Source organism: Moschus berezovskii, chromosome 3 (assembly GCF_049115385.1).
Source record: "Moschus berezovskii isolate FMDL1 chromosome 3, NW_MosBer_1.0, whole genome shotgun sequence".
Lineage (NCBI taxonomy): Eukaryota > Metazoa > Chordata > Mammalia > Artiodactyla > Moschidae > Moschus > Moschus berezovskii.
This window is the reverse complement of record NC_142462.1, coordinates 115,071,206-115,094,379: the sequence shown is the minus strand read 5'-3', so window position 1 is coordinate 115,094,379 and position 23,174 is coordinate 115,071,206. Positions and strand designations below refer to the sequence as shown.

The following is a 23,174-nucleotide window of genomic DNA, read 5'->3' as shown; positions in this document are numbered from 1 at the left end:
AAGAGACACAGATATATAGAACAGTCTTTTGGACTCTGTGGGAGAGGGCGAGGGTGGGATGATTTGGGAGAATGGCACTGAAACATGTATATTATCATATGTGAAATGAATCACCAGTCCAGGTTCGATGCATGATACAGGATGCTCGTGGCTGGTGCACGGGAATGAACCAGAGGGATGGGATGGGGAGGGATGTGGGAGGGGGGGTTCAAGATGGGGAACACATATACACCCGGGGCGGATTCATGTCAATGTATGGCAAAACCAATACAATATTGTAAAGTAATTAGCCTCCAATTAAAATAAATTAAAAAAAAAAGATATTCCATTTCCTAAATAATCCTACAATCATTCCCCTCTATGAGAACCCCTTTGGCGGGGACCTTCCTCTTTCAGAGGCTACTCCCTTCCCCTCCTAGCCCCTCCCGCTCCTTTGCCAAGAACACTGAACAGGAAGAAGTGTTTGCTCAGGGATGCTGGTGAGACAGAGACTATGCAAGGAAGGAAGGACACTGCCCACACACAAGGAGCCTATTCTCACTGGAAGGGCCTCCACCCGCCACAGCAAGCACAAAGCCACTGGGAAAGATCCCCACCTGCAGACCAGACCAGCCCTCCAGGGAGCCATCAGGTGAGTCTCTGCCTGTCCTCTCTATACAGATTGCTGGCTCTGCTCCCAAGCCAAGGACCTCAGAGACACTTGTCCTGTCTGTCGGACTCCTGGCATAGTTTTTTGAAGACAGTGACTTCTGAGAGCTTAGACCATATGGCCAAGACTACAAATGAAAGGCCCGGGGAGCAAGGATCATTTCAAGGTTAAGGGTTCTCAAAGTCCAGGAGAGGATTTATTCATCAGACAGAGTTTAAGAGCCACAGATGGGAACAGGATTGAGGCTGAGAGCTAGGGATGGCAGAGGAGAGGCAGCACACCAAGTTCAAAGTTTCCCAAGGAGCACAAGTTCCTCCCTGTCTTCTGGGTGTGTGCCGGGTCTCCTCCTCGCACCTATCAATGTCATGCCTGGCTTCCCAGCCCCTAAGCGGTGCTCTGAGAGTCTGGCATGTCCCCTGCTGGAAAGAAGCCTTGTCCCAGATTCTGACGGTGATATTGTGCTCTCATGCCCACAGGCCTCCTCATCTCCTGCATCATGAACTGGCACATGATAATCTCTGGGCTTATCGTAGTGGTGCTTAAGATTGTTGGAATGACCTTATTTCTGCTTTATTGTGAGTATCTGATCAATCTCTTACCGCAATTCAGATTGTACTGTTCTTGACTCTTCCCTTAGGATGCAGGGTTGAATGTAAAGGTTAAATGCTCAAGACTTACCAGCTGAGGGCAAATGACTGCCCTTCTCACTCCCAGACACACACACAATGAGTAGGTTCCTTGGTCTACCTTGGAGATGCAAAACAGAGCAGTGTCTGATGATTAGACTCCCACACAAAATTTTTGCCACTAGAGTGTTCGTTGGGTAATCTGAGCTGAAGTACTCTGCAGTGCTTATTATAGTTGCTAATTTGAAAATACAGCTCCAGTCCAACCCAATGATAAGCTGTGGGACGTGCTAAGTCGCTTCAGTTGTGTCTGACTCTTTGCAACCCCATGGATTGTGACCCACCAGCCTCCTCCGTCTGTGGGGATTCTCCAGGCAAGAATATTGGAGTGGGTTGCCTCTCCAATGCCCTCCTCCAGGGGATCTGCCCAACCCAGGAATTGAACCAAGGTCTTTTAAGTTTCTTGCATTAGCAGGTAGGTCCTTTACCACTAGTGCCACCTGGAGCTATGTTAAGGGTTAACAGGGTTTTACTGGGCAAGATATTTTCCTTTATGTACACAGAGACTAATTCATCCAAATGTTCAGGAAAAGAGGCCTCATATCGAAAGATTTTACCACAGTTGCAGCAAGTAAAATTTTCTCCAGCCTCAGAAGCCTGTGGGGAAGATAAATGAGGAAGGAAATGTGATTTGGAGGCAACAGTTGGGTAAGAGGTATCGACCATATGGCCCAATCTCAAGGTGCAGTTTCTACCACATAAGAAAGCAGGATGAGAATGAGTGGATATATCCACAGGAAACACATGCCCATCTTGGCTGACCTGAGTCAGAGAGCTCAACCTGTCCCACTGACAGGCGCCATGTCCCACCAGCCCCACAGTAACGTCTATCTACGACACTCACTGCACGGCCAACTTTGGGGCTGAGTCAACAGCTGATTTTCTTTGCAGTCCCACAGATTTTTGGCGAAAATAATGTCATCTTCATTCCCACAGAGAGCTCTGGAACAGGTAATGTACACGAAAATAACCTCCTCTCCCCTCTCCAGGCTCTTCTGTGCTTAAGTCTTAAAGACCTTTCTCAAAGCCTCCCTCCCCTAGACATTCTTCTGTAGAATGAGTTCGTAAAGAGCTGCTAATTGTTATAAGATGAATGAGTGCCAAAACCCCTATGTACAACATAGTGACCGTAAGTAATAACAGTGTATTGTATGCAAGGAAGTTGCTAGAAGAGTAGATGCTCAATGTTCTCCCGATACACAAAAAAAATGATTATGCGAGGTGATGGAGGAGTTAACCAACCTTATTGTGTTGATAATTTTGCAATAAGTACATGTATGAGGTCATCATGTTGTATATTTAAACTTATACAGTGTTATGTGTCAATGATATCTCAATAAAGCTGGAAAAGTAAAACGAAGCACACCCAGAAAAATAAAGATCTTCTAATTAATTTTCTTACTTTTAGAGATGAGAAACCAAGACTAGACTTGGTGAAATTTCAGATCCTGTTTTCCTCTTGGGAATGAGGATGATTTGTGTATAACTAGTGTAATGTGATGTGAAAGTACTTTATTAAACCCTGTCATTTAAAGAATTGTTTAAAGAAACCCATGCCCCACAAAAATCATCAAAATTATATTCAGCACCTTTCTTTGGTGCCAAGCAGTATGCTAGACCAAACACAGAAGGAGAATGAAAACAGGAGAAATTAGTCAACTATCATCTATAAAGCACAAAGTCCAATGCCAGAAGCTATGGGGGATAAAGACATGTCAGGTATGGCTCTCCTTATGAACCCCACCTCCTTTTGAAGCTTTTCCAAGGATCTCCTTCTCATTTGCTCTTAAGACAAACCTATTACTAACCACATCTTTATCAGAAAGATAATGTCTTCTTTATCTCTGTAGCAACTGAGGCACCCAGTAAGTACAGTGAGCCAAAAGGAGGAAACGCTCATGAAATATGTATAAAGTTCTGTTCGGTTATAATGCCCAAGTCGTTTCTAATGAAAACCAGGTTATGCTATATTACAAAGAGCCTTTGAATAGGGGACTGAAATAAAAAGTGAATCCTAACTTGCACATTTTATATATGATTGTAAGTAGTTAATTGGCATCTGGGTAAACTAAACTGGTCTTCAACCACCATGGACAAACAACTGGTCCAGGAAAAGTCTGATCAACCTCTGGAGCCACTGTAACCACCCACTCCAACAGCCAGTGTTCCCCGAAAATAACGAGGTCTCTTGGAGGCCTACTGATTCCCCTTTTTATGTTTAAAGAAATCAATGGACTCTTCTCTGCCCACAGGTTATTTCTGGGGACTCCCCTGGCAGTCCAGTGGTTAAGACTCTGAGGTGCTTCTACTGAGGGGTGCATGGATTCAACCCCTGGTCAAGAAAATAAGATCCCACATACCATGTGGCATAGCCAAAAATCAAAGAGAAACCTCTGGAATATCCATCTGCCTCCTTGTCTGCCAACATCCTCTAGTTCTGAATCTTGCTCCAGTTAGCACAGTCCTTCGAGCTGATAATTGATGATGAGAGAGAGGACTGCCCATCAGGACTATGGGTTTTCACATAGGGTTTAAGGCACACCACAGCAGTGGGGAGAGCAGCAAAGGTGCTCTGTGGAGCCTGGAGAGGAAGCGCTCCGGACAGCTCTTTGGGGAGAACACTGTAAAAAGTATAGGTGAGAAAGAACAGAGAGGTTTCCTTTCTGGTACTAAATGCATCTATTCCTCTTCCTTTCTCCTGCTCTTTTTCTTGGCATTGAAACTGAACATGAAAAGTGAAAGTGAAGTCGCTCAGTCATATTCGACTCTTTGACACCCCATGGACTATAGCCTACCAGGCTCCTCAGTCCATGGAATTTTCCAGGCAAGAGTACTGGAGTGGGTTGCTATTGCCTTCTCCAGGGGATCTTCCCAACCCAGGGATTGAGCCTGGGTCTCCCACATTGCAGGCAGACGCTTTACCCTCTGAGCCATCAGGGAAGCTTCTTGGCATTTCACACTGTCAAAAGTATATTTGTGTGTGTGCTAAGTCACTCAGTCATGTCTGATTCTTCAAGACCCTATGGATTGTAGCCCACCAGGCTCCTCTGTCCATTGGGATTCTCTAGCCAAGAATACTGGAGTGGGCAGCCATGCCCTCCTCCAGGGCATTTTCCAAATCCAGGGATCGAACTCGCATCTCTTATGTCTCCTGCATTATCAGGCGGGTTCTTTACCACTAGAGCCACCTGGGAAACCTATCAAAGGGAGACACCAAAAATAAGACATAAAATAGGACCCAAGGCAGGTCAAATAATAGTAGTAGTTGGATGGATGTTCCAAAGTAAAATTTCTGAAAAATTCCAACACAGAGTGCCAAAGAGTCCCTTGTTAATTCCACTGTCCATTCCGGACATCTGCCGTGACATTTGTGTGTCACATCCATCATCCAGCTATCCTTAGGTTTTCTTTTCCTTTCAGTTCCGCAGATTTGGGGGAATGGCGCTGTCAGCTTCACTCCAACAGAGAGCTACGGAACAGGTACAGTGCATGCTTATGGCCCTCTCCACCTCCGGGTTCTTAGGTAGCGAATTCTTAGAGACTTTTCCCATTGTCTCCTTTCTTATGCAACTGTTTGACTCAATGGGGCCATAATGACCTTATCGTCACTCCCTTCCTGTTACAGCCAGGGAAACTGGGGCTAAAGTGGATGAAACTTCTTCCTGGATTGAAGAAAATTGTATTGATATAATAATTATAAAGAAAGCCATATCCTACTGTCTTATGATTCACTCCCAAGATTCACATCCAAATCTCACTAATCTCATCCTCTCTTTTCTTGGATTTCTGTAGTCTGCCCCAAGGGGTGGGATTTTCATCAAGGAAGATGTTTTTTCTTGTCCAAATCGGAATCGTCTTGGAACAAGAGCATGAACTTTTGCCAAGAAAAAAGATCCACGTTGGCCGTTGTCAACACGCCAGAGAAACTGGTGAGCCCGTGGAATGGTACAGAAAAGCAGCGTCCCCTTCACCAGCCTCAGTGGGTGGAGTTGCGTTGGTGGGGCAATCTGATTTGTGGAGCAGGGGATGGGTGGGGGTGGGATGGAGACAGGGTGGGAGGCTCTTCTCAACAGCAGCGGGGTGTGTTCCTCGGACCCATTTGAGCTAATGAAATCTGCACTCTGTGGTCTCTCCTATGAGCAGTGTGTTGGGGAGGGGCCAGGACATTTAAAATACAGGGAATGACTAAATGAGCTGATGTGTATAAAGCTTTTAAAACTACGGAATTCTTCACAGATGTCAGCTGTTAATGTTTGATCCCAATCAGCCTAATAAATAAGGAAGTTTTTAAATAACAAAATTAGTAATATGCAAAACAAAGAATCAGGTCATAGAGTTGGGGTTGCAGTGTGTAATTATGAGAGTAAAAATAGCTCACACTATATAAAAAAGCTTTATAATCTCTTTTTATCATAATAACAATTCTGAGGCGTTATTGTTCTTCATATTTTATATATGGGAAAACTAGGAAAGCACCTAAACTCCAATAAAAATTAGATTTTAAGAAGTGAATTTTCATGCTTAAATAAATAGAATAAAATTTAAATATAAAAAACTAGGGCACAGAAAAATAATTTGATCAAGGTTATATAGCTAACAAATGACAGCACATGGAATTGAATTGAGATCTCTCTAACTCCAAAACCCACACTCTAATCAATTTTAGGTCTTCCCAGGTGGTGCTAGTGGTAAAGAATCTGCTAACTGATGCAGGAGACAGACACAAGAGCTGCAGGTTCGATCCCTGGGTTGGGAAGATCCCCTGGAGGAGGAAATGGCAACCCCCTCCAGTATCCTTGCCTGGAGAATCCCCATGGACAGAGGAGCCTGGTGGGCTACAGCCCAGGGGGTTGCAAAGAGTCGAACATGACTGAGCAACTGAATTTTAGGCCATAATTTTATTTACAGTTGCTTCTCCTTCGAACCCTAAGTATTTGCTGAGCACTAGACATTGTGCTGCACACAGTATTCTAGCTTTTTCTGCTCTTCCCTTCACACTTCCTCTAAAAAGTCCCGTGGTGGTGAAGAGTTTCTGAGAGCGTCTCTGTGAATCTCGGTAGTAGGTGCCCAACAGTGAGCAGGGATGGTGAGGATACAGCTCCTCCAGGGCTAAGGACCCGAGTGGGGAGGGGAAAATGCCTTAAAGTAGAAAGCCAAGAGCAAGAGAGAGTGCAGAAAAGAGAAAAAGGAGAGAAGAAGAGACGAGGGGGATGGGAAAGGACGTCCATAACCTCGTCTCCTCCACTAAACCCTTAAGAGTTGGTGCATCTCAAAAGCCATGCTTGCATCCTCTGCCACTTACACTCATGCTAACCCCAGAAAAAGCTCACCACACCAGCGGCTTGCTAATGACTCTCATACCCATGGCTTCAGTTCCCTTCCCTAGACCAGAAAGTGTATCACGTTCCACTTTGATGTCTCGAAACCACCACAAACATGCCATGCTTAAAACTAAATGAAATGTGTTTAACCCCAACTGCTCCTCCTCTTGTATCCCAAATACTGGTGAGCCATCATGTCAACCGAAATGGAACACCGATAGTTTGCTGGGATTTGCCTTTTCGCTTCCCTCCTAAATTAGCTGCTAACCAAGTTCTTTCCCTGCTATCTCCACAGCGAATCATTCAGCTCTCCCCTGGATTTCTTTGGGATTCTTCTAATTTCTCTCCTTGCCCCTAGTTTTGCCATTCTTACCTATCCTCCACAGATCTGACTTACTAATTGCTCTAAGGCTTTAAACTATCTGTGCCATTTTCCAAAACGAAGTGAGTTAAAGTCCAGTTTCCCTAACATGACATGTAAGCCTTGTATGGTCCAGCCTCTGCCTTCTCTCCAATCCTGTCTCTGAACCCACCTCCCTCCTGTTTCTGCTGCTGCTGCTGCTGTTAAGTTGCTTCAGTCATGTCTGACTCTGTGCGACCCCATAGACGGCAGCCCACCAGGCTCCCCCGTCCCTGGGATTCTCCAGGCAAGAACACTGGAGTGGGTTGCCATTTCCTTCTCCAATGTGTGAAAGTGAAAAGTGAAAGTGAAGTCGCCTATTTCTGCGCCAACCGAATTCAGCAGCTTATAGTTCCACAGATGCTCCAGCCTATGGCGCTAGTGGTAAAGAACCCGCCTGCCAATGCAGGAAACGAAGAGGAGTGGGCTTCCTCCCTGGGTTGGGAAGATCCCCTGAAGGAGGAAATGGAAACCTACTCCAGTATTTTTGCCTGGAGAATCCAATGGACAGAGGAGCCTGATGGGCTACGGTCCATGGGGTCACAAAAACTCGGACACAACTGAAGTGACTGAGCAGGCACACACACTCTGCAGTCTGCCTGTGATCTAATGCTTCCTTTTCCAGGAAGTCCGATCCTGACAACCCTACCACAACCCCCGCCCCCCAACACACACACACCCCGCTCCTAGCACTTGCTTTACAATAACTATCTCCCCTAATCCATCTCACATATTACCTCATCTACAGCCTTTATATAGACCCCAAAATCCAGGTATAATTATTCACTTCCTCCTTTCTCCCTGGGCATGCACGCATGCTAAATTGCTTGAGTCACATTTGACTCTATGAGACCCCATGGACTGTAGCCCACCAGGCTCCTCTGTCCATGGGATTCTCCAGGCAAGAATACTGGAGTGGGTTGTCATGACCTTCTCCAGGGGCTCTTACTGACCCAAGGATCCAACCCGCATCTCCTGTGGCTCCTGCACTGCAAGTGGATTCTTTACCTCTGAGCCATCAGGGAAGCCCTCCTGGTCCATGTCTAATACATATTTCCTAAAAGCACTACACCTGGGCTACCCTACTATGCTGGTCAACTCATCTATCTTGTCTTATTAGATCTGTGGGTTTTCAACATGTTGGGATAATTGATGTTTTAGAAATGGTGATGAAATCTATTCATCTCTTTCTAGAAACATTACATAAGCACAATATTTTCAATAAAATTCCAGTGGTTTTATAGATCTCTGTAGAAACCATCCCTGCTTCCAGCAAGAGATAGAAGGGTTAAGAACCCTTGTTTTAGGGTTCAGCAGACATTTTTTAAAACATAGATGGTATATATTTTACCTTTGTCAGGTCATGTGTTCTCTGTCACAACTACCTAATAGTGCCATCAGAGTTCAAAAGCACAGAGAAGGCACTGGCACCCCACTCCAGTACTCTCGCCTGGAAAATCCCATGGATGGAGGAGCCTGGTAGGCTGTAGTCCATGGGCTCACGAAGAATCAGACATGACTGGGTGACTTCACTTTCACTTTTCACTTGCACGCATTGGAGAAGGAAATGGCAACCCACTCCAGTGTTCTTGCCTGGAGAATCCCAGGGACAGGGGAGCCTGGTGGGCTTCCGTCTATGGGGTCACATAGAGTTGGCCACGACTGAACGAGTTAGCAGCAGCAGTTCAAAAGCAGCTATACACAATATGTAACAAATTGCCACAGCTTGTTCCATTAAAACCTTGTTTATAAAAATTTGCTCCAGTCTGAATTTGACCCACTGCCCATATCTTGCCAACCCATTTTAGATCATATTTTTTTTTAAAGAAGCAAATTTATTTCTGTATCTCCAACCTAATACAATGCCTGGCACACAACAGATACTCCAAATTAAAAAAAAAAAAAAGTTTACTAAATGAGTAAATCTTAATCAAGTTTTAAAAATAATGAAGTATTTCAGGGAAGAAAAATATTAGGAAAGGAGGAATAAAGGCAGTAAGCATGGGGATGGGGAGAATATCTAAGTGGCCTTGGATGGCCGCTGATAATGGGAGGAAGGTGAAGAATACAGGGGAGTCCAGGGGATTCCCAGGTTTCCGGCCAGAGTGATTTGTGACCCATTAATTTAATGCAGAAAGTAAGATGTCTAAGGTCAGTGTCATTTTAGCAGGCACTCAATCAGTTCAGGTCAGTCACTCAGTCGTGTCCGACTCTTTGTGACCTCATGGACCGCAGTACGCCAGGCCTCCCTGTCCATCACCAACTCCTGGAGTTTACCCAAACCCATGTCCTGTGAGTCAGTGATGCCATCCAACCATCTCGTCCTCTTCTGTCCCCTTCTCCTCCTGCCCTCAATCTTTCCCAGCTTCAGAGTCTTTTCCAGTGAGTCACCTCTTCGCATCAGGTGGCCAAAGTATTGGAGTTTCAGCTTTAGCATCAGTCCTTCCAATGAACACCCAGGACTGATCTTCTTTAGGATGGACTGGTTGGATCTCCTTGCAGTCCAAGGGACTCTCAAAAATATTCTCCAACACCACAGTTAAAAAGCATCAGTTCTTCAGCTCAGCTTTCTTTATAGTCCAACTGTCACATCCATACATGACCAGTGGAAAAACCATAGCCTTGACTAGACAGACCTTTGTTGGCAACTGATTATTTCTTGTGGCAATATCTGCTTTGGCAACACACTTTCAAATCTCCCTGTTTTCCCTTGCCAAGTATTCAAGGAATTTACTTGATTCAGTCTTGCTGGTGCTGCTGCTAAGTCACTTCAGTCGTGTCCGAACCTGCATGACCCCATAGATGGCAGCTCACCAGGCTCCTCTGTCCCTGGGATTCTCCAGGCAAGAACGCTAAAGTGGCTTGCCATTTCCTTCTCCAATGCATGCATGCATGCTAAGTCGCTTCAGTCGTGCCCGACTCTGTGTGACCCCATGGACAGCAGCCCACCAGGCTCCTCTGTCCACAGGATTCTCCAGGCAAGAATACTGGAGTGGGTTGCCATTTCCTTCTCCAAGATGATCCAGTCTTATTTGGAATGTAAAACTTTTGACAATGAAAACAATTCTATGCAGAAGTAGATCAAAGAAAGGTGTATTTGAAATTACCCTTTTTTAGATGGTATTGTACCCTCCTCCTTCATTTTCAAAGCATCAGCATCACCTGGGAATTTGTTAGGAATGGAAATTCTTGGTCCCTTACACCAGACTTACTAAACCAGAGCCTAGCAATCTATGTTTTAACAAGACCTCTGCATGATTTTGATGCTCTGGGTAAAATGAGAATCACTTCTCTAGGGCTGATGGGTAGTGCCAGGGATAGCCAGCCCTGGAGTCCTTTACTTGTTCCCAAAATCAGATATAATCATGAGTCCATTGGCACAAAGGAAGCAGCAAAAAAGAACTTTTTGCTGATTGTTTTATCTCTTTTTAATTTCTAGAAATTTCTCCAGGACATAACTGGTGCTGAGAAGTATTTTATTGGCTTATTATACCAGCCTGTAGAGAAAATGTGGCACTGGATCAACAACGCTGAGTTTAATGGCAAGTACGTGAACATCTCACATTTTTTGGGGATCTTAGCTGCTTCTAGAGACTAGACCCAAGACTCAGTGGGTTTGGCCTGGAACAGCACAAAGGCTGAGACTTAGCTGTGTGTTCTCTTCCTCTCCTTTATTCCAACCCACTTATCCCCAGAGACACATTTTTGGGGTAAATTTTTTATTATGGAAAGTATCAAATATTTCTGAGTAGAGAGGACTGTTCATTCAACAAATCATTTTGTTCAAATCAAGATCCAAACAAATCCACATACATATCATGTTTGATATATCTCATCCATTATCTTTTAATCCAGAGATCACATTTTCTTAACTAAGTTCTTACAAGTTCCCTGGAGACGGTTTCTCTATCTAAAGAAACGTTATTATAAACAAACTGTCTATGCCTTAAAGCTATTAAACTTTAACGCCCAAGAGCTATGTCCTATGTATCATTCCATGGCCACAGCCATGGTGGGGAACATGACACTCCCAGTGGACCTATGAAAATGGTGAGTCAGAGAGAAAGCAAGTCAGTTCCCCAGACTGGAACCAGCTTCTCACAGAGAGGAGTGAGTGAACATTCATTCAGTGTCTACTAAATGTGAGGCCCTCGCTGAGTACTTTACACATCATTCCTGGTTCTATTCACAGTGATGCTACTAGGAAAAGCCCTTATTGATTCCCATTTAACAGACAGCTGAACTGAGGCTTAGAAATGTGTTGAATATCACAAAGCCAGGGTGTGGTAGAGCTGCAGTTCGACCCTGCATCCACTTGGCTCCAAAACTTATGTCCTTCCCATGAAACCAGACTCTTTCCAGTCAGACTGAAAGACAGTTAAAAGAGATATGAAAAGACCAACCATGTTTTTCATAAAGCCAGCTGGTGTCCAGGAAAGGAAGAGAAATCTCCTTCCTCCTTCTCCTCTTGGGTCTCCTGTTGAAAACATAGGACCTCCAGCACTAAAACATTATGTCTGGGAGAAAAGGGGACAAACAACCCCTGAGGTGTTTCTAACCAAACAGTGAGTTAATCCAAGACAATGAGTCTGTAAAAGTTCACAGGAGAGCTGATGGAAAAGCACCAGTTTTTGAGCTGGATTTGGGGATGCTGCTGTTGCTGCCAAGTCGCTTCAGTCATGTCTGACTCTGTGCAGCCCCACAGACAGCAGCCCACCAGGCTCCTCTGTCCCTGGGATTCTCCAGACAAGAATACTGGAGTGGTTTGCCATTTCCTTCCCCAATACATGCATGCATGCTAAGGCGCTTCAGTAGTGTCCGACTCTCTGTGAAGTTATGGACAGCAGCCCACCAGGCTCCTCTGTCCATGGGATTCTCTAGTCAAGAATACTGAAGTGGGTTGCCATTTCCTTCTCCGTGGGGATGCTGAGGGGGTATCAGAACCAGGAAAAGGCAGGCTGAAAAGACAGGCCTTAACCATGCTTTCTTTTCCCAACTAGTGTTACCAATCACGGTCAGAATTTCCACTGTGTGACCATAGGCCTAACAAAGACATATGATGCTGTTTCATGTAACGTCGCCTACCGCTGGATCTGTGAGAAGAAGGCCCAATGACGCAGTTCTCTGTGGCCTCTGACAAGAACAACAAATATACTATGGAGACAGCAAAAGAGCATATTGGCAATTGGGACTGACACGGGAGATACAGAACATCAAATTCCTACGTCTGTCTTCCAGAGGTCATTGGATAACCCCCTAATAGCTCCTCAGTGCCAAAGCACCAGGCCCTCCACAAATATACTTGCAGACAAACAGCTGAGGCAAGCTCCTCATTCTGAGTCAGCAACTCCCCGAGACCCTATTTCCTGTGAGAGAGTCACACCCGTGGCTTTGGATCTACACGGGTCAACTGATCAAATGATCTCTTTATCCATCTGTCTACTAGTAGAGGTCCTTGGCTATTGGGGGAAATCAGCTTCTTCATTCCACTTTGGGGGACTGGATACTATTAATATCACCAGGAGATAGACTCAGTTTGATGGAGACAACCGGTTGATACAGAGATGAAGTCTGCTTCTATAGAACCAAGGATTTCTGACTGATCAACAGGCTTTGTTTTGTCCTCAGACATACTTTGCCATACTACCAGGGAGAAACTACAGACTGAGCAGCTGTGAACATTATTTAAAGAACAGCAAGAATGGAAGAGGGATAAACTCGGCTTCTGGAGCTCACTTTTGTTCCCAAGAGACCCCTGTTCTCATACCCTCCAGCCTACCTGGGGAGGGACAGCAGAGGCCCTCTTCAATCTGCTTTGAGGCCAGGCCTAGGAATGGGCTTGAGAGCTAAGCTAGGACCAGAGACAGCACTGTTCATGGGAATGGAGAGGGGGCTGGGCAGGGCAGGAATCTGCTAGGAAACCTCTCTGAAGACTACCTAACACCCAAGGTAACCACACTTCAGAGAAGTGAATCTCTGTTTTTCAGCGAAGTCCTAAAGAAATAAGCTAAATATTTCCTTGGTTTCGGCCTGAATCTCCATTTTAATGGGTTTTGATGACCTGACTGTTTGTTGAGTATGTATTAAGAATTTGGTATAGTTCCTTGGGTCCCAGTAGTCATAACATATTCCTGCCTGCAGTTCTAGAGAGATTGTGCTGCCAGGTACAATCTACTCACCCCAAAGACGCCAGCACTGGTTGGTACCACACTGACCCAGGACTGGTCCAGCTGACCACAGAGTAGAAAAAGAGGAGGACTGCTCAAGGAGACACTGGATGGAGGCAAGTTGTGGGCATTTGATAGAAAGGGAATTCCAGGGACACAGGAAAACCATATGCAGGAGGAAAAATAGTACATTTGGCCATACTGAAAGAAAGGCAAGAAAAAGGTAGAAAAGTCTTGTGGGCATCCTGTCTAGTGGTGTAACTGCAGGAAGATATCAGCTACAGACCCTTATCAGTACGTGGAAAAGAGAAAAGAAATATGTATGTGTTTTAACAAGAATTAAGCCGTAAGACGGAGAAGGCAATGGCAAGCCACTCCAGTACTATTGCCTAGAAAATCCCATGGATGGAGGAGCCTGGTAGGCTGCAGTCCGTGGGGTCGCTAAGGGTCGGACACGACTGAGCGACTTCACTTTCACTTTTCACTTTCCACTTTCACACACTGGAGAAGGAAATGGCAACCCACTCCAGTGTTCTTGCCTGGAGAATCCCAGGGACAGGGGAGCCTGGTGGGGTTCCGTCTATGGGGTCACACAGAGTCGGACACGACTGAAGTGACTTAGCAGCAGCAGCAGCAAGCCGTAAGAACAGACTCATTGGAAAAGACCTTGATGCTGGGAAAGATTGAAGGCAGGAGGAGAAGGGGACAACAGAGGATGAGATGACTGGATGGCATCACTGACTCAATGGGCATGAGTTTGAGCAAGCTCCAGGAGTTGGTGATGGACAGGGAAGCCTGGCGTGCTGCAGTCCATGGGGTCGCAAAGAGTCGGACACAACTGAGTGACTGAACTGACTGACTGAAGCCATAAGGGAAGTCTGCATAAAACTACTGGAAATTATAGTCACCCAAGTAAAGAGATCACCATTTATGTCTGATAAAAATGTACTACAATGATTGTGAACATCACTTTATGTATGTCGAATTAAATTGATGACAGTTTTATATTTTATTACAGCACTCAGCTCTGTTTCTATATTCCTAGGCTTCCCAATTTGGGGTTAATTAGCATGGCCACTTACAATGTTTAAAAATGAGATTAATACATTATGTGTTAGAACTTGCTTGAAGGAGGTTATTAGAAGCATTGAGCTGGCGAAAAAGTTTTCATTCAGCGTTTATCGCAAATGAGTCTTTGGCCAGCCCAGCGATTTGCATCTTGGGGGGGGTGGATGTTGGAATGATATTAGAACTCAATGGAGATACAAGCTCTCTGATGGTGTCAGTGACAAGCAAGTGCTACAGGGAGGGAAGGTGGAGGTTGAAAGTGTGGTGAAGGAAAGAATGAACAGAATTCTGAGCTAAGGTAAGCCCCAGAATTCAGACAGCAAAAGGAAAACCACAACCCTTCTGTTTGGCAAAGGGAGGACTGAGGTTGCCACACTTCCTGTTTTATGACAGAACAAGTTGCAGGCTTTTATAGTCAGGAAATGTAGACACTGAGTGGTTTCCCTGGTGGGCAGCTCAATTTTTCCCCAAGATGAGGCAGTACTTCCGCACAAGTTCTAACCACAGGGAGCTGGGGTGGGGCTGTTGGTGAGGGGAGCTGGGAGCAAATATGTGGACTTTGGTTTAAGTTCATTACTAGATAATGGGCTTCCCTGGTAGCTCAGACAGTAAAGAATCCACCTGCAGTGTACAAGACCCAGGTTCGATCCCTGGGTTAGGAAGATTCCCTGGAGAAGGAAATGGCTACCCACTGCAGTATTCGTGCCTGAAGAATTCCATGGACAGAGGAGTCTGGCAGGCTATAGTCCATTGGGTCCCAAAGAGTCACACATGACTGAGTGACTTTCACTTTCACTGGAGAATGGGGGGAGAGTTGCTGAATCCTTAGAAGGGTAAGTAACTGTAGCCTTATTGGGAAGAAGTAGTGGTGTTTCATTTAAAGCAATGGAGATTTAATAAACTATTGGACTAGAGTTTTGATTGTGCATCCAATATGATATGTGAATACATATGGATTTCTTATTCATTCTGTGCCTTGATCCCCTTACCTATTACATGAAGCAGTAATACCTGGATCACAAAACTCTTTTAGATATATATGAAATAATATCCCCACTGTGTGTGTATTTCAACAGCAATACACAATGAGGGACACACATTGCAGAAGATTTGAAATTGAGATCTTCATCCAAGAAGTGGCTCTTTACTTTGCAAGAAGCTGAATATAGGCAAGACACCATTTCTCACAACCTGTTTACTTCTTTACAATATGGGAATAAAAACCTGCCCAAGTCAGGAAAAGGTGGCCAAAATTTCTGTGGCCCCCTGGACATCAATGCCATGCTTTCCTCATCTCTGGCTTACACACAAATTCCTCTTCCTCTCTGTGTGACCTACTGGGCCCATGAGTAAAGTCACTGATCCTCTTTTCCTCAATGTTGACAAATCAACATGGATGGATGGATGGCTGAAGGCATCAGGTATAGGCAGTCTTTGCCCATTGTCCCTGCTGTCAACCCCCCACTTCCAGAAGCCTTTGTCTTCCAGTTAGTCCTACTTCACCCACTGAGTTTCTCGCAGCACAGACCAAGCAACAGTGCAGTAGAAGTCTTAGCTCTCCTCTACTTTCCCCTCCCCTCTGACTGACGCGGTGATTTAGGATACACCAAAGTCTCCTGCAGTGGGCCCTCAAGCTTCCTTCAGACCATCTTCACTACCAGCCATGAGTCTGAGGCAGCAGAGGTATTTGAATATCTCTAAAGCTACAGTTCATGGTCAATGTCTCTCAACTGCAGGTACAAAGAACTGAATCACTCACAATGCTTCATTTACAAGGCATTCCCACCCTTGGAACATGCAAGATCTTCTTCTATGTACATATAACTTCAGGGGACTTCTGGGTGCACAGCGTCCTTAGAGGAAGTATGTTTCAAGTACAGCACACAGACCTGTGTAACATTCAAAGAAGAAGCTGAAGATACAGAAGGTTTTTATGATGTTCCCTGAGTTTTAGAGCTATCAAGAAAGTGTTTTGAGAACTTCTCTTGTGAGATCATCAAAGTCATCAATAACCTACACATAGTGAAATCCAGTGGTCATCTTACTTGACCTCTCAGGACAATATGACATAGTATATGAAGACGTCACTCTTCTGGTTTACCTCCCATTGTGCTGGCCATTACCCATTCTCCCTCACTGACTCCTATTCATTAGTTGGTCCCTAAATATTGAAAACTCAGAGCCCAGTCCTACGCATTATTATTCTCTTTATCTGTGCTTTATCAATATAGGCAAGACACCATTTCTCACCATTTCTCTTTATCTTGGTCAATCAGTTATCCTCATAGCTTTAAATACCACCCACACTCACTCTTGGGCTTCCCTGATAGCTCAGTTGGTAAACAATCTGCCTGCAGTGCAGGAGACCCCGGTTCAATTCCTGGATCAGGAAGATCCACTGGAGAAGGGATAGGCTACCCACTCCAGTATGCTTGGACTTCCATTGTGGCTCAGCTGTTAAAGAATTCACCTGCAATGTAGGAGACCTGGGTTCCATCCCTGGGTTCACCGAAGAATTGATGTTTTTGAACTGTGGTGTTGGAGAAGACTCTTGAGAGTCCCTTGGACTACAAGGAGATCAAACCAGTCAATCCTAAAGGAAATTAGTCCTGAATATTCATTGGAAGGACTGATGTTGAAGCTGAAGTTCCAATGCTTTGGCCACCTGATGAGAACTGACTCATTGGAAAAGACCCTGATGCTGGGAAAGATTGAAGGCAGGAGGAGAAGGGGACGAGTGCCGGGAGCCAGCGAGGGAAATCCTACCCATGGCAAAGGTCAATTGGGGAAGAGGCCTGATGGGCAAAGGCTAATCAGGACTCGAGGAACCCCCTGGACTTACCCGAGCATCTATCCCAAAGAAAACCGGAGTCTGACTGCCTTACTATCTTACGCCTCTTACCAAGTCCTCTAATACTTATGGGGGCTTCCCCCCAACCACCTTTCTCTGAAAACATTAATTCAGAGCTGTAGTTAAAAAGTTCTCCTCAGCTTAATAGGAGTGTTCCAATCAAAGCCCCTCTGATAGCTTTCTAACTTGCATGACAAGTTTGTCCGGGCTCTTACAACTACGAATGTAACTGTTTACAGCCTCCCAGCCATGCAAGGACAGAAAGCCTAATATTCTAAAATACAGGAATTTGTTGAAGAAGCTAAAATCATTAGAATAGTACCTAAAAAGATTTCATTGTTGAATCAATGCTTGCTGCAAAGTTTCCATATTTTCTATCTATTGTATCCTTGGATATATATTAATCACATATAGAGAAAATAAGTAGTAGCCTTTGATTTAACCACATCAGATCTTAAGTTAATAAATTCTTTTCTTATAGGAATGTAACCTTGTCATGGGTCTTTGGAGAATAGCGCCTGACTTTAGGAAAATCACCTTGAAAGAATATAAGCCTTTTTCTAGCTGACTAACCTTTGTTAGGAGAGAGGGCCATAAACTGTTAGCAGGCCTCCTGGACAGAAGATGATGTAAACCACCTAAAACTTCTGTATATCATGAGACATACAAAAATAAACCCTGATCCTGATAAGGGTCAAGATTGCTGACCCCGCGTGATTTTGGCGTGACTCTATACCTCCCTTTCTCTATTTTTTATGTGCACAACTTAGGGTATAAATGCAGCACTGGAAAATAAAGTTTTGGGCCTTGCTCACCGAAGCTTGGTGTCCCCGGGTCGTTCTTTCTCTTTTTCCGTCCTTTTCTCTATTCTCCTTTTTCTGGTTGAGATCCTTGGAGTGCTGGGCCCTCTACGTTTACTTATCTGCCTGGGCTTCTAAGACCCACTCAAGGGGGTGCCCTGGTGGGGTGCCTCCAGTGATTCGAGAGGGCGCCTGCGGCTTACATAAACAGAGCAAACCCCATGCTGGGGTTTTATTGGTTTCCTGCGTAAACCAAGGAATCATCAGCCCCTGGCTCTCTCTCTCTCTCGCTGACGCCAAGGCCGTTCATCCCGAGGATACCCTGGGCCATATCGAGGCAGGTCCCCGATAGACGAGAGAGGATGAGATGGTTGGATGGCATCACCAACTCAATGGACATGAGTTTAAGCAAGCTCCTGGAGTTGGTGATGGACAGGGAAACCTGGTGTGCTGCAGTCCATGTGGTAGCAAAGAGTCGGACATGACTGAGCAACTGAACTGTACTGAACTGAACATTCACTCTCAAATTTATGTATCCAGCCTGAAGTTCCCTGAACTCCAGGGTTTTATGTCTATCTCCTCAACATGTTCTCTTAGACATTTAATATTAGACACATCACACTTAATTTGTTCATAGCTGAGCTCTTGATATTCCCCCCAAACTGGCTCATTCCATGGTACCATCTCAGTCAACAGAATTTCATCTCATTTAATACAATTGTATCCTTCCAGTTTTGAAGACCCCCCCCAAAAAATGTATAGTCACTAACTCATCTCTTTTATAAATAAGATGATATTATATTAGATTATAATTATTATTATTATTAGCTGCTGCTGCTGCTGCTAAGTCACTTCAGTCATGTCCGACTCTGTGCGACCCATAGACAGAAGTCCACCAGGCTCCCCCGTCCCTGGGATTCTCCAGGCAAGAACACTGGAGTGGATTGCCATTTCCTTCTCCAATGTGTGAAAGTGAAAAGTGAAAGTGAAGTCGCTCAGTCGTGTCTGACTCGTAGCGACCCCATGGACTGCAGCCTACCAGGCTCCTCCGTCCATGGGATTTTCTAGGCAAGAGTACTGGAGTGGCTTGCCAGCTAGTTATGTATAAAATATAGTCTTTAGAAACAGACTTTACTGCCATCACCTTCATCCAAATGATTATCACCTGTTTCCTAGGTTATTGTAAAGGTCTCTATGGCTAATTAGACAATCATCTAAAATATTCACTCTCTTCATCCCTGTCAAAGCAAAACTTGCCCTGGACAACATTAAACAGACAAAGAAGACTACTCTAGGTTATCACAACAGGAAAGGGAACCATGCCTGCACTATCTTCACTCAAAGAGTCGGAGAGTTTTTAACCATAGAAATGAACTACTGGAAAAGTACTGAAGGACTTCAGCTGGGAGAGGATGATCAAGAGATGTTGAGCACACTGAGTTTTCCTGAGTTTGCAAAAGGTGTTTTTCTGTGATGAGTCCATCTCTGCTTGCTATATGGTATCCAGCAAAGTTAGGCTCATCCCCTCCCACAGAGACTGGGAATAAGGGCACTTTCTTCCTTGATGATTATGTTTCAAAGGTATGGCTCCCAAGTCCCAAGAAAATCCTCCTAGGGATGTAAAACTGGCAGCAGGTTTTTTTTTTTAAAGTTTACGTCCCAAAGGAACAGAAAAAGATTTTACAATTATAAGTGTTCTAATGCAAATGCCAGGGGCCTAGAGTCAGGAATAAGCCCAGCTTGAGTTTAGTGAAGCCAAGAGGAACATTAGGACGTCTTGGTAAACCTCTGCCTGGCCTCATGTCCTCCAGCAGCATATTATCCACACTTTGATTCTGGATTTTTTCCCATGTAACTGGCTTTGAACAATATAATGAGACTGAAGATTCAGTATGCCAGATCTAAGCCCGGGTCCTAAGAGGCCGCTAGTGTTTTCAGCTGGGCTTTCTTGTGTTCTGCCATCATTATAGGAAAATCACGCCCAGCTGAGTCTGCTGGGCCCAGAAAGAAGAAAGATACCCCAGTTGCAACATCAATGGAGAGCCAGCCGTGAACCAGCTGACTACCATCCAACTCTTAGACTCACAGAGAAGCCCTCCTGATTAGCAGAGCCACCAGCTAAGCCTAGCCTTGATAAGCTGAAACCCTAATGCAGGAAAATAAAAGCTTACTGTTGTACATCACTGGAGCTTTGTGTGTGTGTCTGATACAGCAAAAGTTAACTGATCTCCCTCCTTCTTTCTTACTGTCCTTCAATTGATTGCCTACCAAGGAGTCATAATGTCTTGTTAAAATATTAGGCAGATTCTGTCACTCTTCTTCAATACCCTGCAATAGTTTTCCCCTTCACTCCTAAAAAAAAGCAAACGTCTTTAAAAGCCTTACAAGGCTCTACATGATGTAAATCTCAATTACCTCTCTGATTTCGTTTTCTCTTACTCATCTTGGCTTACTCCATTCCAGCATGTTGCTTATGCCTTCCCTGGGTTCTCTCTGCTTATTGTTTGCATGGCTGGAATGTTCTTTAACTAATGTCTACATGACTCACTACTTCACCTCTTTCAAACTTTTCCTAACAACCTTATTTAAAATTTCAGCACTCTCCCAACAGATAGTTTCTTTCATTCCTATTTCACTTTTCTTCATAGTACTTTTCCACCATCTAATGTACAATCTTTTGCCAAATTTACAAAGATATAATTCACCTGCCATAAAGCTCACACATTTAAAATATACAATTCCAATTGGGGGGTATACTTACACAAATATGTACACCCATAAAAGGGTGAGAAACTGAATTAGTACATGTCTCAAGACATAAGAGAAATTATTAACTTTTTCATAGGCATATATATGTATGGTTACAAAAATAACAACAAGAATATTGAAGGGCCTAGAGTGAAAAGTCTTGATCCCCTCCTCATTCTATCTGCCAATTCTCACTACTATAATCCCACTAGAAACCACCTATTAGATTTTTCTGATGGTGCCCATATGAAAATATAAGCAAATGTGAATCTATATGCATTTCTATTCCTTCCTAACACAAAAAACGAATAATAAATTCAATGTACTTTACTTTTCTCACTTAACAATATAGACCAAAGATTGTTTCTAATCATTTAAGAAAGAGCTTCTTTAATCTTTCTATAGCTAGATATTTTATTATACAGATGAAACATAATTTATTTAACCAGTCACTATTGATATCCATTATCAATATTTTGCTATTACAAAGATGCTGTAAAAAAGATACTGACAAAATTGTGCTAATGACACAAGAAACGGGATCAGTTAGGAACCAGGGTGCTGATTAGAGGAATGATGAGAATGCCAGTACTGTAGAGAAGGAGGAAGGACAAATTTGTGGGAAGCTGGAAAATAGCGTGGTAAACGGAGTGTGTGAGGGGAAAGGAAAAGAAAAACCCAGAAATGAATCAAAGACCTGGAACCACAGAAAGAGAGCTACAGAGAGGAAGGAGGAAAGAAAGTGCCAGGAGAGGATGAACGCAATTGCTGGTCGAGATAATCTACAGGATGTCACTGTGGAACCTTGAAGCAGAAGCCTCAATAATGTTGATCCCTGAAGCTGGACTTGGTATCACTCATGGAAGTAATATAGGGAATTTTCAGCAGTGAGAAAACCAGAAAATCACAGAACAATATAGGTGAGGATGACCCAGCATCTAGAATCAAATATTTAGGTCAGCTGTAAGACAATGAACAACATTTTGAACACTTTTCCCTTTCAAACATCTCAGTGATTTTTGTATATTTACAGTTCTTAAATTTGTATATTTACAAATTCTTAAACTTGTATATTTACAGTTCTTAAATTTATTTTGTGAGAAGCATTTTAACTACAGTAATATGGATTAATGAATATAAGCACTTAAAAAATAACAGTCTACCATATAGGAATGACTCACTTATCAACTGAAGCAATGTCAGTATTTAAAAGTTACCTTGTAGATCACAGTTTGCAGATGAAAATGATTATTTCAGATTTTAATCAGTGCTTTCAGCTTACTCAGGCCCAAGGTAATGAGTCCATCCTCAGGACACAGCTAATCCTTCAGGAGTTGATAGCAGCGTTTCACGACATTTTGAAAGGCCTCTATGAATTTGTCATTTCTGAGGGTGAAGATAAAAGGGTTCAGAAAAGGGTTCACCACTAAAATCATCAGTGATGCTACCCTGTTGTACTCAGCAGCCTGCGTTTGCTTGGGTTTCACAAAGAGCAACAAGCAGCTGCCATAGCCGATGACAACAAAGGTGAAGTGGGAGGCACATGTACAGAAGGCTTTCCTGCGGCCAGAGGCGGTGGGGATCTTGAGGATGGTGGAGATGATGCAGGTGTAGGAAACAATTGTAGGCATCATCGAATCAACAATAATGAAAACAGCCATTAAAAACAGAATAAACTCTGTGAAAAGACTGTTATCACAGCATAGTTTGAGCAGTTGCCCACGGTCACAGTAAAAATGGTCTAGCACATTTGATTTGCAGAAAGTAAGATGAAACGTGGCATAGGCTGGCCAGATTTGAAACAGGAAGCCAAATACCCAGGACACAATTACCACCCAGAGACAGGTGTGTCTGTTCATAATGATGTTGTATCTCAAAGGATTACAGACAGCCACGTAACGGTCCACAGCCATGGTTCCTATTAATAACAACTCTGACGTTCCCAAAGACAGGTACAAATACAATTGTACACAATAGTCATTTAAAGACACTGCCTGCATCCCAGGAAGAAGCAGACCCCAGAGCATCAGAGGGACGGCCACAGATATGATCAGGATCTCTAGGACAGAGAGGTGACCCAGGAAGAAATACATGGGGGACTGAAGACGTTTATCAACACAGACATGATGACCACATTTCCAATTAATGTGACAGAGTAGAAGAAAAGGAAGATGGCAAAGAGAATACTGTATAGTTCTTTAAAGCCAGGGAAGCCAAGGGGATAAAATTCAGTCACACTAGAGTAATTTTTCAACATTCAGCTGTGTGCTTTTGCAGTTTTTGAAATCTAGAGGGCAAAGCAAAGACAACATGCTGTTAATTTCAAATCACTAAAGACAATCACAGTTTGACAAATATCCCCTCCTGCTCTCAGGCTCCAGAGAATGAGCAGCAGGGTCCACATTGCACTGTTTCCTGTAAAAAGTTGATGCTAAGTGTTTTATGAACAACATGCATAATATATGAAGACAAGTTGGCATGTCC

The 23,174-nt window shown here is 43.9% G+C and overlaps 2 protein-coding genes across 5 annotated transcripts; one reads left to right on the top strand and one right to left on the bottom strand.

Moving 5' to 3' along the window:
• Window positions 1-445: 445 nt before the first annotated feature.
• Window positions 446-17,617, top strand: CLEC5A (C-type lectin domain containing 5A). 4 transcript variants are annotated; one of them, XM_055421398.2, is made up of 7 exons: window positions 446-631; window positions 1,126-1,224; window positions 2,227-2,286; window positions 4,756-4,815; window positions 5,128-5,264; window positions 10,496-10,602; window positions 16,028-17,617. In XM_055421398.2, the coding sequence occupies exons 2-7, from the start codon at window positions 1,146-1,148 to the stop codon at window positions 16,113-16,115; spliced, it is 531 nt and encodes a 176-aa protein (XP_055277373.2). In that variant the 5' UTR covers window positions 446-631; window positions 1,126-1,145; the 3' UTR covers window positions 16,116-17,617. The 4 variants fall into 4 exon arrangements, with proteins under 4 accessions (XP_055277373.2, XP_088690824.1, XP_055277372.2 ...); XM_088834698.1 differs by lacking the exon at window positions 16,028-17,617 and adding an exon at window positions 15,368-16,021; XM_055421397.2 differs by lacking the exon at window positions 16,028-17,617 and adding an exon at window positions 12,057-15,205.
• Window positions 17,618-22,009: 4,392 nt separating this feature from the next.
• LOC129552128 (olfactory receptor 9A4-like) lies at window positions 22,010-23,002 on the bottom strand. Its single transcript, XM_055420294.2, is given in 2 exon segments — window positions 22,010-22,815; window positions 22,818-23,002. Coding segments are annotated over 2 exon segments (936 nt in total). The 5' UTR covers window positions 22,948-23,002.
• Between the last annotated feature and the right edge of the window lie 172 nt (window positions 23,003-23,174).

Excerpts from the sequence above, each read along its gene's own strand:
- CLEC5A (XM_055421397.2), top strand. The coding sequence starts at position 1,146 with ATGAACTGGCACATGATAATCTCTGGGCTTATCGTAGTGGTGCTTAAG. Across the intron at positions 2,287-4,755 it reads CACAGAGAGCTCTGGAACAG|TTCCGCAGATTTGGGGGAAT; the intron begins GTAATGTACACG and ends TTTTCCTTTCAG. Across the intron at positions 4,816-5,127 it reads AACAGAGAGCTACGGAACAG|TCTGCCCCAAGGGGTGGGAT; the intron begins GTACAGTGCATG and ends GGATTTCTGTAG.